This window comes from Rana temporaria, chromosome 10 (assembly GCF_905171775.1).
Source record: "Rana temporaria chromosome 10, aRanTem1.1, whole genome shotgun sequence".
Taxonomy (NCBI): Eukaryota; Metazoa; Chordata; class Amphibia; order Anura; family Ranidae; genus Rana; species Rana temporaria.
The window spans coordinates 121154750-121168494 of record NC_053498.1 but is presented as its reverse complement, the minus strand read 5'-3'; the positions used below and the strand labels follow the sequence as shown (position 1 = coordinate 121168494).

At 44.4% G+C, this 13745-nt stretch overlaps 1 protein-coding gene across 2 annotated transcripts in view; it reads left to right on the top strand.

Annotated features, from left to right (window-relative positions):
* Window positions 1–7083: 7083 nt before the first annotated feature.
* UBASH3B (ubiquitin associated and SH3 domain containing B) overlaps window positions 7084–13745 on the top strand; it is a 122417-nt gene continuing 115755 nt past the window's right edge. The window contains exon 1 of one of the 2 annotated variants that reach the window (XM_040326135.1): window positions 7084–7571. In XM_040326135.1, coding sequence (XP_040182069.1) covers window positions 7444–7571 — 128 coding nt within the window. In that variant the 5' untranslated portion in view covers window positions 7084–7443. The remainder of the gene's footprint in view (window positions 7572–13745) is intronic. The other variant, XM_040326134.1, reaches the window with a different exon arrangement.

Below are 13745 nucleotides of genomic sequence, written 5' to 3'. Positions count from 1 at the left end.
CTAATTTTCGGTTTAATAAAACTCTGAGGTTGGACAAAGTTCAGGCACAGAGTATTGTGTGCAGCAGCTGACATGCATTCAGGAGGTGATACTGCTGCCTCCTGAATTTTTATTTTTTATTTTTTTGACAGCAGAATGGGTATTTATGTGGAAACCATTCCTCACCACCATTCACTTGAATAGCTCCTATTTGCCGGCAGTACTGCCCAAATGCGCCAGGGGTTTATTTTTTGTAAGTAGAACTCTGAGCAGCTATGTGTTGTGTTGAGGTGGGCAAAAAAGGAGGGATCATGGCTCAACAGGCTGTTTTTACCACCCTTGTGAATGAGGCCCTAATGTGTGTTGAGTGCATGTAAACACACATCTACATTTTAAAATGTGCTGCAATGCTTTTTAACTTTATTTAAAATTCCTTAAGAGCCCCTTTCACACTGAGCTGTGGGCAGCTTTAGGCGGTAAAGCACCGCAAGTTTTAGTGGCTTTATTCTGCTACTAGTAGGGCACTTTTAACCCCTGCTAGCAGACGAGGAAAGGGTTAAATTTGCCCGTGTAGCGCCGGTGCCGAACCGCTTTGCATGCGCTTCGGCAGCAGTGCCCATTCATTCCAATGGGCAGGAGCGGTGTATACACCACTCCCCCACCGCCCCAAAGATGCTACTTTTTTTTTTTTTTTTGCGTCCTACCAGCGCACCGCTCCAGTGTGAAATAAAGCTTAGATCCCTTTCACACTCAGGCGTTTTTCAGTCGCTATTTTTAGCCCTTTAGCGCCTGAAAAACGCATGAGTATGAAAGGGGTCTAAGCTTTATTTGTAAACAAAGCTTCAACTGACTGTTATGACTCTTGAGGTGCTACATCATGCCCTGGTATGATCTGCTCTGATTGAAATATATTTCTTTTAAAATGTGCTGACATGCAATGATCACGCATGTGAATGGACCCTTAGAATTTAGTGGATCATGAGACTACTTTCATACTGGATCGGTTTGCAGGCGCTACTGCGCCTCAAAATAGCGCCTGCAAACCGCCCCTAAACAGCCGTTGCTGTGTCTCCCCCTGAGGGCTTTCACACTGGAGCGGTGCGCTAGCAGGGCGGTAAAAAAGTCCTGCTAGCCGCATCTTTGGAGCGGTGTGTGTACCGCTCCTCCACCACTTCCGCCCATTGAAATCAATGGGACACCACGGCTATACCACCAGCAATGAGCTTTGCTGCAGTTTTTAACCCTTTCACGGCCTCTAGCGGGGGTAAAATCACCATGCTGGCGGCCAAATAGCGCCACAAAATTGGCGGTAAAGCGTCACTAAAAATAGCGGCACTTTACCGCCGACGCAGCTCCTGCCCCAGTGTGAAAAGGCCCTAACAATTCTATACAGGTTAACTTTTTATTATTAAGGAGTAACTTTTTACTTTACATTTTTGTTTCTATAAATGTATCTTTGTTTTGATTCAGATCGTTCAAAAGGGAGTGTTGGCTGTTCAGTTTTTTCTTGAGGGACAGAAGGGATCTAACAGGATTTGATGTCCCCCAGTGATATGAATCACATTGGCCACACAGCAGCCCCCCCACAGTCTGATCCAGAACAAATGACACCCACCTGATTGGTTATTGCATCAGCCTGGGCTTAATTATTTGGGGAAGGACCTGAGCATTGTATCAGCCACAGCTTGCCAGTGTGTTTGCTCTGGGGTCCTTCTGTACCCGCCCTGGCAGCCCCCCAGCAATTTCCAGCACTGGTAAGAGACCCTCCTTTGTGTGATCAGTAGATGAAATTGTTGCATTTGTTTGTGGATTGGATCCGTCCGCAGGAAATATTTATACATTGTTAGACGGTAATTACAATCCAATGACTGTATAAAACTTGCACTGGGCATCCTCTGCTCCCTACTAAAAATAAGTGTTTTGTTTTGTGACCTTGCAGCGTAGGAAGTATTCAGTTATATAAATAATGTGCTCCACACAAGACAACACATTCACTGAGGAAACAAATATGCCAAACGCAGACATTCTCAGCATTTCAGCCTGTGGGAATTTTATCTGTGCCCAGTTACACTGCTGTGCTTTGTACTTCTCACACTCTTGTCCTTATTTGCTGTGTTACATTTGTATGTTGAAAGAGTTGCTGTGTCTTCCTATGACAGGCCTTGTTCTTTGGGGGTAAATAGCCTGGAGTGTAAGGATTGCATGTTTTTTTAGCCACAAAAAAAACATTATGTTGAGGCCACTTGGATGCTCAGTTTGGGTCCCTTCAAGCTCCGACATTCATGCATGTTGTAGCACCGGGTGCCTCACTGACTTGTCTAGTGGCGCCTTGACACTTGGGATACAGATCCTCCTGGCGGTAAATTTAAATGGCTACAGCTAGGGATCTGTCATGTAGTACACCTTGTACATATCGGTGGGCAACACGTCATCCCAATGGATGTAGATTACATAGTAGACACCATGATTATTGCTGAATTTGCTTTGGAAGACATTATTAACTTTTAATTAAAGTCAGTAATGCCCCGTACACACGATCGGAATTTCCGATGGACTTTTTACATAGGATTTTCCTATGGTGTGTAGCCCCACCTGAGTTTTTCATTGGAAATTCCGATGAATTCCATCAGAGTTTAGATATAGAACATGTTCTATTTTTTTATGTGATTTGGCCAGGCAAAAGCCGATTGTGTGTATGTGGTATTAGTGTTTTAATTTCATTTAGCCCAGGTTCACACTGGGTATGATTTGGTACGATTTGAGATGCGATTTCACATGTCAAATCGTATCTCAAATCAGCGGCATTTGCCGGCAATGGCACTGTCCTAATTGGTGCGACGCCGCATCTGCGGCGCTGCACCAATTTCAAAAAGTAGTTCCTGTACTACTTTTTGCGATTTCGGGCCGCGATTTACATTGAACCCTGCAAAACCGCAGCCGCGAAATTGCGATTTTTACCGCGATTTTGAATTTGCAGCAGTGTGAACCTAGCCTAAAGGACTTTTCCATAGTGAGTGCGTTTTTAACTACTTGCCGACCAGCTGCCGCAGTTCTACGGCGGCAGGTCGGCTCCCCTGCGCGATAGCCTGTACTATAACGTCGGCTCTCTACGTGGCCACTAAGGGTTGTCCCTGACTCCCATGCGCGTGCCAGGCGGGCGCCCACGATTGCTCGTTACAGAGCGAGGATCGGGAGCTGTGTGTGTAAGCACACAGCTCCCGGTCCTGTCAGGGGAGAGATGCCTGACCGTCTGTTCATACAATGTATGAACAGCGATCAGTCATTTCCCCTAGTGAGGCCACCCCCCTACAGTTGGAACACACCCAGGGAACATACCCTTCCCTGCCCCCTAGTGTTAACCTCTTCCCTGCCAGTGGCATTTTTCTAGTAATTCAATGCATTTTTATAGCACTGATCGCTATAAAAATGCCAATGGTCCCAAAAATGTGTCAAAAGTGTCCGCCATAATGTCGCAGTACCGATAAAAATCGCTGATCGCCGCCATTACTAGTAGAAAAAACAATATTAATAAAAATGCCATAAAACGACCCCCTAGTTTGTAAACGCTATACCTTTTGCGCAAACCAATCAATAAACGTTTATTGCGATTTTTTTTTTAATTTTTTTTTTTTTTTTTTTATTATTTTTTACGAAAAATATGTAGAAGAATACGTATCGGCCTAAACCTGAGGAATTTTTTTTTTTGGGGGGGGATATTTATTATGGCAAAAAGTAAAAAATAAGGGGGCAGATATCTGGCAACCCCCCCTTCTTTTTCTATTTGGGGCTTCCAGATTCCACCAAAAGACCCCTCAAGGTGGGTGGGTGAAGAAGGGGGCCCCCCTTGTCCTTTTAACATTAGGACAATGGTACTGTGAAAGGGGGGAGGCTCCCCATGGAAGGTATGTTCCCCTGTATTGAAAGGCATGTGGCCTGGTCTGGTACAGGAAGGCCTTTCCTGGCTATCCAGGCTGCATGTTTGGTTGAAAGGCAGACATATTGACTGGCATTACATTATTTTTTTATTTTTTTTTAATAAATGTCTTCTGAAGTAAATCCAGCATCATTCAGAATGATCCGTCACCCATTAATCTGTACATGCCTCACACCACGCCGCAACATTACTGATTCCCAGCTGCAGTAATACCCCTGGGAATCCTCGGTGACATCACCCAAACTGAGTGTGCTTTAGGGCCGGTTCACACTGCTGCGATGCGGGAACGCTGAAAATTCACTGCGCATGTTCCCGCATCGCATGTTTCTCGGCGGCAGTTCACACTGCCCTATGCGAACTGCTGGGAGTGTCAATTAAAGGGTAATGACACCCCCAACTCAGTTCGCATATCGCAGTGCGATCTGCAAACTTGGACAGGAATCGGATCGCATGGGTGTGAACACCCATGGGATCCGATTCTGCTGCGGACAAAAAAAAAAAACGGGTTCTGCGCGACTTTGATGCGAATTCGGCCATGCGATTTGTATGACTGAAATTGCATCGCACAGAGAATCGCATGTGATTTGCAGTGCGGAGCGAATCACATCCGAACTCTGACGTCGCACCAGTGTGAACCAGCCCTAAAGCAAGATTACAGCCAATGCTCATTTGGCTGTACTTCTCCTGTGGATCACGGGAGAGCAATTCGTTCTGCACGCCTGTGACCCGTTTTAAGCAGACAGCAGGCTGAAGCCCGCTATTGGCCGAAGTCACAGCTGGTCCAGACTCAGGCAAGATCGCAACAATGGAGTCGGGATCCGCTGACATGCCTGGACGACCGGCGCCCAGCTTCTAAGCGATCCGCTGAGAGCCTAAGCCAGCCGCTCCCGCCCCCTCCACAGCCCAGCACTGGGGGGGCTAGAGAGCTGTAAGAACCGAGCGATCGGCAGTGTTTGATCGCTCCAGTTTTCTCAGTGTTAGAGGTGTCAGGGGTCAGATACAGCATCACACTGATGCTGCATCCACCTAGGTAATTATGGTTCTTTAAAAAAAAAAAAAAAGCCCATACATCTCTTTTAAATATCATAGATGTTTTGGCTTTTCAGAACCAGAACTGCAATGTTTGGGACAAATTTACCATTGTTCCAAACAGAAACCTTAAACTGGCTATGCACTGTACAAATATCGATTGGTTGGTGGCTCTTTTGCCACCTGGCATCCTTTAAAATATTTGAATATTTTGACGGGTGGCGGGGCTGGCTGTCATCGGGAGATTCGTCCACGTATAGCGGGCTGGAGGAATCTGTTGGATTTTTTATATATTCTGTCTGCCAATTAACCACTTACCCACCTGCCCAAAATACGTCCTGTTGCTGCCACAACCGAGGTATCCATCTTTAGTGCCAACGGTCCTGTAAACGATAACGGCGGTCTCCGCGGCGGATTCGCCGCGAGATCGCCGTTATCGGTGGCGGGAGAGAGGCCCCCCCCTCCCGCTGCTCTCCCGCGCCCTCCGCCGTTTACCGGAGCCGTCGGTAGCGGCGGAGGCGATCCGGTCCGTTCGGCAGCTGACTGGGGTTGCGAGTGAGGAAAAAATCACCCCCACCCGTCCCCATAGCTCTGCTGGGGGGAAGTGACGTCAAAACGTCAGTTCCGCCCAGCGTCTTAAAGCAACATTTTTTTTTTTTTGTCATTTGAAAAAATGACAGTTTAAATTTTTTTTTTTTTTTTTTGCATTTAAGTCTAAATATGAGATCTGAGGTCTTTTTGACCCCAGATCTCATACTTAAGAGGACCTGTCATGCTTTTTCTATTACAAGGGATGTTTACATTCCTTGTAATAGGAATAAAAGTGATCAATTTTTTATTTTTTTATTTCAGTGTAAAAAATTATAAACTAAATTAAAAATAAGAAAACAAAAAAAAATTTTTTTTTAAAGCGCCCCGTCCTGACGAGCTCGCGCACAGAAGCGAACGCATACGCAAGTAACGCCCGCATACCACACAAGTGAGGTATCGCCGCGATCGTTAGAGCGAGAGCAATAATTCTAGCCCTCCTCTGTAACTCAAAAAATGCAACCTGTGTTTTAAACTTCGCCTATCGAGATTTTTAAGGGTAAAAGTTTGACGCCATGCCACGAGCGGGCGCAATTTTTAAGCGTGTCATGTTGGGTATCATTTTACTCGGCGTTACATTATCTTTCACAATATATAAAAAAATTTGGGCAAAATTTATTGTTGTCTTATTTTTTAATTAAAAAAAGTGATTTTTTTCCCCAAAAAAGTGCGCTTGTAAGACCGCTGCGCAAATACGGTGTGACAAAGTATTGCAATGACTGCCATTTAATAAAATGGCAGTCATTGCAATACTTTGTCACACCGTATTTGCGCAGACATCCTAGGGAATACCCTAGGATGTCTGCTAAAAAAAATATATATAATGTTTGGGGGTTCTGATTAATTTTCTAGCAAAAAAATTGTGATTTTTGCATGAAGGAGAGACGTGCCAGAATAGGCCCGGTGGGCAATATACGTGTATGGGCCAGCTTAAAGTGGTTCTCCACCCTAAAGTGGAGTCCCGCTGATCGGAACCCTCCCCCCCTCCGGTGTCACATTTGACACCTTTCAGGGGGGAGGGGGGTGCAGACACCTGTCTAAAGACAGGTATTTGCACCCACTTCCGGCCACACGCTACGGGCAAAAGACGGGTTTTTCTGACTTCCCGTCTGTCGCCCGTTGTGTGCTGGGAACACTCGGTTCCCAGCACACAGCGTGTGAGCCAATCGGCGGGCGCAGCTCGACTCGCGCATGCGCCGTAGGGAACCGGGCAGTGAAGCCGCAGCGCTTCACTTCCTGGTTCCCTCAGCGTGGATGGCGGGGGGAGCAGCAGAGTGATGAGCGATCGGCTCGTCATCTGCTGCGATCGGCGCTGGACTCCAGGACAGGTAAGTGTCCTTATATTAAAAGTCAGCAGCTGCAGTATTTGTAGCTGCTGGCTTTTAATATTTTTTCCCCATGGCACATCCGCTTTAACTCCTCGTACATTTTTTTTCTTCCTTGCAAATCACAATCAGATCTTGCAGCTCCAATTATCCCCCACCAGGTGGCAGCCTGGATGCAGTAATCCTTGTCAGAGGCAGTGAATGTGCATAAAATGGGCAACTATACTGCTTCTTACTGACACACTGGATTCCTTTGCTGCCCCTTTAAGAAGGAGGGAGTGGGGAGCGTGGCCTGAAGACACATCTTTTTGATCCATTCAAACATGACTTGTAAGGAAGGAGCCCATTACCTGGCTGGAGGAAGTGCAGGGGGTGCTCTCCTGGAGAATTGTGAGGTCACAGCAGGCGTGCTGGATCATTGATACAATGTGTCACTTCCTACGCTGCCTGTGACTACTGCAGGAAGCTGCTGCAGCTGCTGACACTACAAGCTGCCTCTTATCATAAGCTTGTGTTTTGTGACATGGCTGAATGAGACAGTAAACTGCCCCCCCCCCCCACCCCCCCTCTCCCCACCACCCTCCCACCATGGCAGCCAAGGAAGAGATGTACAGCAAGATCATCCCTCGAAGGAATAGACAGCAACGCACAGGAACCATCAAGCATGGATCTTCCCTTGAAATCCTTCTCTCCATGGGCTTCCCGAAAGCCAGGGCGTAAGTTGTGTCTTGTCCGCTAATACCCGGGGGGGGGGGGGGGGGTCTCACACTTCAGTCTAGTCTCAGAAATTTATGAATGATTTGCAAAAAAAGCGCGGATGGCGTTTGGCACGTTCGCGGAATATTTAGCAGCGTTAAGCACTGTAGACCGTCTGCAGCGAACAAGAGCGCACAGCTGCAGTGCTAACGGGAGACGATCGCCGCTGGCATGTCTCCATCCGTGGCTGGCCAAGTTACGATTGGAGCCTCTGCTGCAAAATCTCTTGGAAGCGCAGCATCTGTCTAATAAAAAATGACTTGCAAATATCAGAGGGTGCAGCTTCAGCGTGAGGGTTATCGATTTTTCTTGTGAGCGCCCGGGTTGTAATTGCCAATTCTGTAACATATTGGCAAGAATTTGGGATGTGCCTCCTTGCAACAGAGAGCGTGGATACTGAGTTGTAGAATTTTTTTTTTAGACATGTGCAACAAGAGTTTCAAATGTTTAGTAATGTGGCAAGAATGTGTGTGCAGCGCAGACGGGCCAACTCAGCTGGAGCGCAGGGAAAAAGTTCTAAACGGTCTTTAATAAGGGGAGGGGGGGGCCTATCGGCGATTATCAATAATAAAAAAAATATATAAATTTCTATTCTCTTATTTTTTATATATATATATATATATATATATATATATATATATATATATATATATATATATATATTTATTTTCACCTTCCTCCCTAGAGAAACATAAATAAACGGGCACACACAAAAATAAAAAATGTATTTATAATCACTGACAGTAACTCTTATGCCAATGTTCTGCAGGAAAAATAAATGATGTAGTTATGTAAACTATATTAAAAGAAAATATTGATAATCACCCACGATAACGTTTCCATTAATGTGGCGCAAATAAAAACATACTTTGTTTATATTTTTTGTAGAACAGTAGCAAAAGAGTTGCTGGGAGTGATTTTATCTTAATTTTTTTTATATATATATATATTATACATTTTTTTTTTATTATTATTTTTTTCATATAGAATACATAATCGCATCTTTTTTTACTTTTTTTTTATATAATTTTACATAATTACAATTATTTTTTTGTATTTTATATTTTTTTATTATTTTTTCATATAGAATGATTTTTTTTATATATATATATATATATATATATATATATATATATATATATATATATATATATATATATATATATATATATATATATATATAAAAAATTTGTTCTGCAGAACATGTGCATAAGAGTTACTCTCGGTTATTACCAATAGATTTTTTTTTTTTTTTTTTTTTAATAGTGTGTTTGTTAAATTTTTTCTCTAGGATGGAGGTGGAAAAAAAAAAAAAAAAAAAAATATATATATATATATATATATATATATATATATATAACCAAGGTATACATAACATTGTTTGTTTGTTACCTTTTGAGCCTACCATATCTCCCAAACCTATCGCAGATCTATGAGGTGTGTATGTTCGTCTCCAGCTGTTGCTCTGCAATAGCGAATTGTCATTTAATGTAGGGATGAAGACTATTCATGTGGAGATTATTATTGAAGAACGGTTATGACACTTAGTAATTATTTGCAGCAGTTTACAACCTACAATAAAAAGCCGTGTTGTCATTAAAGTGATGGCAATAAATTTTGTCTAATTTTTATCTCGCTTTTATGTGCATTTTTTTTTTTTGCAGCCTGTTGGAGGCCTCTGTGTTGGGTATACAGGAGCAGGGTTTAATCTTGTCTGATGGGCTTTGTGTTCAGCAGGCATGTAACAAGTTTGGAGCGGCTGTCTTGAACGTCCCTTCAGCTTTAGACTGAAAAGTGCCGAATCCACATCTTAGAGTGCTGGCCATGGCTTTGGCAAGCATTTTGTAAGCTTCATCAAGCATTTATAAAGCACTGGGCTGAGCTCTGTGATTGATTATACACTGCTTAGTAAATTCCTCCTGAAGCTCTTTGTGTTTAGAAGCCAATGTAAAAAAATGGCGCATGTATTAAGTTGACAAGTAGATGTGACCCAAACCTTCCTCATTGTCTGTAGGAATGGAGCAGAATGAAATGTATAGGTAGGATATTAATATGAATTATAATGATGTATTTATATACTAATTCTATAAATGAGTGATCCCATCTTTAAAAGAGCTTCTGCTTGAACCGTTCCCAGGCTTTTTACCCCAAAGGAACCTTCAAACACATTTTAATTTCTCAGGGGACCCACTGCTGAATGTAACTTATCAAGAGTCAATGGGAAGAATCGTCCTTACATTGGTGGTCAATGGGAACAATGGCCCTTACAATTGGGGGGGGGGGGGGGGGGGCTCAGTGGAGGAGAATGCCCCTTACATTTGGGGGGTCAGCGGAGGAGACTGTTCCTTATATTGGTGGTCAGTGGGAAGAATGCCCCTTATATTGGTGGTCAGTGGGAAGAATGCCCCTTATATTGTAGGTCAGTGGGAAGAATGCCCCTTATATTGGTGGTCAATGGGAAGAATGCCCCTTATATTGGTGGTCAGTGGGAAGAATGCCCCATATATTGGTGGTCAGTGGGAAGAATGCCCCTTATATTGGTGGTCAGTGGGAAGAATGCCCCTTATATTGGTGGTCAGTGGGATGAATGCCCCTTATATTGGAGGTCAGTGAGAAGAATGCCCCTTATATTGGAGGTCAGTGAGAAGAATGCCCCTTATATTGGAGGTCAGTGGGAAGAATGCCCCTTATATTGGAGGTCAGTGAGAAGAATGCCCCTTATATTGGAGGTCAGTGAGAAGAATGCCCCTTATATTGGAGGTCAGTGAGAAGAATGCCCCTTATATTGGTGGTCAGTGGGAAGAATGCCCCTTATATTGGTGGTCAGTGGGAAGAATGCCCCTTATATTGGTGGTCAGTGGGAAGAATGCCCCTTATATTGGAGGTCAGTGAGAAGAATGCCCCTTATATTGGAGGTCAGTGAGAAGAATGCCCCTTATATTGGAGGTCAGTGGGAAGAATGCCCCTTATATTGGAGGTCAGTGAGAAGAATGCCCCTTATATTGGAGGTCAGTGAGAAGAATGCCCCTTATATTGGAGGTCAGTGAGAAGAATGCCCCTTATATTGGTGGTCAGTGGGAAGAATGCCCCTTATATTGGTGGTCAGTGGGAAGAATGCCCCTTATATTGGAGGTCAGTGAGAAGAATGCCCCTTATATTGGAGGTCAGTGAGAAGAATGCCCCTTATATTGGAGGTCAGTGAGAAGAATGCCCCTTATATTGGTGGTCAGTGGGAAGAATGCCCCTTATATTGGTGGTCAGTGGGATGAATGCCCCTTATATTGGAGGTCAGTGAGAAGAATGCCCCTTATATTGGAGGTCAGTGAGAAGAATGCCCCTTATATTGGTGGTCAGTGGGAAGAATGCCCCTTATATTGGTGGTCAGTGGGAAGAATGCCCCTTATATTGGTGGTCAGTGGGAAGAATGCCCCTTATATTGGTGGTCAGTGGGAAGAATGCCCCTTATATTGGTGGTCAGTGGGAAGAATGCCCCTTATATTGGTGGTCAGTGGGAAGAATGCCCCTTATATTGGTGGTCAGTGGGAAGAATGCCCCTTATATTGGTGGTCAGTGGGAAGAATGCCCCTTATATTGGTGGTCAGTGGGATGAATGCCCCTTATATTGCTGGTCAGTGGGAAGAATGCCCCTTGCATTGGGTGGGGGGGGGGGGGTCAGTGGGAAGAATCCTCCTTACATTCATGGTCATTGAGAAGACTTTAGGCCAAAACGCATTAGTATTTGTCATGTTGAAACTGCTGTCAAAGCTGGAATAAACTTTTGCAAAGAAGAAGCTTTCGTGTGCTGGCTTTTTCCCCCCAAAGATTTAAGTAGGAAGAATGCCCCCTTACTTTGGTGGTCAGTGTGAAGAATGCCCCTTACAATGGTGGTCCGTGGGAAGAATACTCCCTACATTGGGGGGGGGGGGGTCAGTGGGATGAAGGCCCCTTACACAAGGGGGTCAGTGGGAAGAAGGCCCCTTACACAAGGGGGTCAGTGGGAAGAAGGCCCCTTACACTAGGGGGGTCAGTGGGAAGAGTGCCCCTTACACTAGGGGGGTCAGTGGGAAGAAGGCCCCTTACACTAGGGGGGTCAGTGGAAAGAGGGCCCCTTACACTAGGGGGGTCAGTGGAAAGAGGGCCCCTTACACTAGGGGGGTCAGTGGAAAGAGGGCCCCTTACACTAGGGGGGTCAGTGGGAAGAGGGCCCCTTACACTAGGGGGGTCAGTGGGAAGAGGGCCCCTTACACTAGGGGGGTCAGTGGAAAGAGGGCCCCTTACACTAGGGGGGGTCAGTGGGAAGAAGGCCCCTACCCTGTGGGGGGGGGGGGGGTCAGTGGGAAGACTTGTCTACCATTGTGTAGTGAGCAATGTGTCTCCATTTTTTCTGTATAAAAATGAAAAAGATAGCCATGTACAGAATGCTGTATGTGATCATGGGATGTTTGTCTGCCGTGCATAGTGATCACTTTATAATGCATGGCAATTTGTGTCCATTTAGTGCTAACAAGGTTACTCTGTCTGTTACATAACACTTGCATAGGGAAGCGGAGTGTTTGCAGCTACAGAGTAAATGCGTTGCTTAATGTGCTGTGAGACACTAATTGAAGCTAAATGTTTTTTTGTTTTTTTTTAAAGCTGAACTCCAGTCACAAAAATATTAATTCAAATATGTTCCTCAATAACCACAAAAAAATATCCAATTTGTGTGCAGGAAGTGTCTTAAAAATTCCTGATATCACCTTGTAAAAGTAGCAATGAGATCACCACTGTGCAGAGAGCAGAGCTGTGGGAGGGGCCCAGTTGTGCTGCGCTTTGTGATTGGTTCTGTGAAATGTTTCTAAACGCTGTGCGGGAGGGAGGGGTTACCTGGCAAATTCAGATACCTGTCGTCTTCCCCCTCCCCCCGACAAAAAAATAATGTGGCAAATGTAAAGGGAGGGGAAGCGGGAAGAGAGGAACTTTTGGGTGATGTTCTACTTTAAACTTCAACATACATCATCTACATAAAATGCCATTGAGAAAAGAATGCAAAAAAGAAAAATGAAGATATCGAAACTTCCATCAAATGTATTTATTCTTCAATGCGACTCCATCTAATAAAAGCAGCAACCGCAAGAATACATTTGTCTAAAAAAAGAACAGTTATTTTCCAGGGTGGAATTAGATCTGATTGGCTCTCTTGGTCCTGCTGCCCCATTTCAGCCAATCAGATAAACCCAGAAGGGGAAAAAGAGACTGAGAAGGAAAATGTGAATTGTTTCTTAGACACTTTGATCAAAAGGAAGCAATTACTTATCTTTTTGCACCGTTCCCACCTTGGCACATGTCGGACGATGGCGTATTTTATATCTGTCAGGGTGTCTTCTAGTTGTCGGTATGGACTGGAATATACAAGTAATACAAAGCGATCTTTGATAATGAAAGCTTGACAATGGGTGACCTTTTGTGGACAGACATTGAGCAGATTGCCCCTCTCCCCAGGTAAACCCGCCGTTGTCAGACATATTGCTTCAGCTGGAAGTCAATTCTTTGACAGATTATGCCACCATTGGGCAGTTTGGTAAACCGCTTTTATTATATTGAAAATAAGAATAATGGTAATTTGCGGGGCAAACGGTGGTCCTTTTTTATAAGTCACTGACTTCCTATAATGTCGTACTTTGACTTCCGGACACTGCAAACCCCCGTCCATACTGATTTCACTTCCAGGCTGGCAAAAAGCAGTTGCTTATTAAGATGGATTGCAAGCTCTGCTGGTTGGCAATGTAGTAGATTGATTTAGCAAAGACCTGGAACAGTCTAACAGCATGACAGACTACAAGTACCTGTTTGGCCCGGTGGCATGCCTCTGACCTTGTCATACTTCATGGTAACTGAGAGCAGTTTTGCTGCGTTTGCGTTACCGCGTTTAGTCACGTTTGGCATCTGAAACGTGGAAATCTTCGGCGTCTGAACCCATTTTTTGTGCTTTCAAAGAAACGCTGTTAAATGCAACTGGCTAAAAAAACGTCAATTAACAAGACAGTGTACATGGTCACGTAGGATAACATTGAATGAGTTCAGGGGCAGTTGAAAAAAAAGCGTCCAACTGCCTTTGAACATACGTTTAGCAGCGTCCCGTGTACATGGGACTT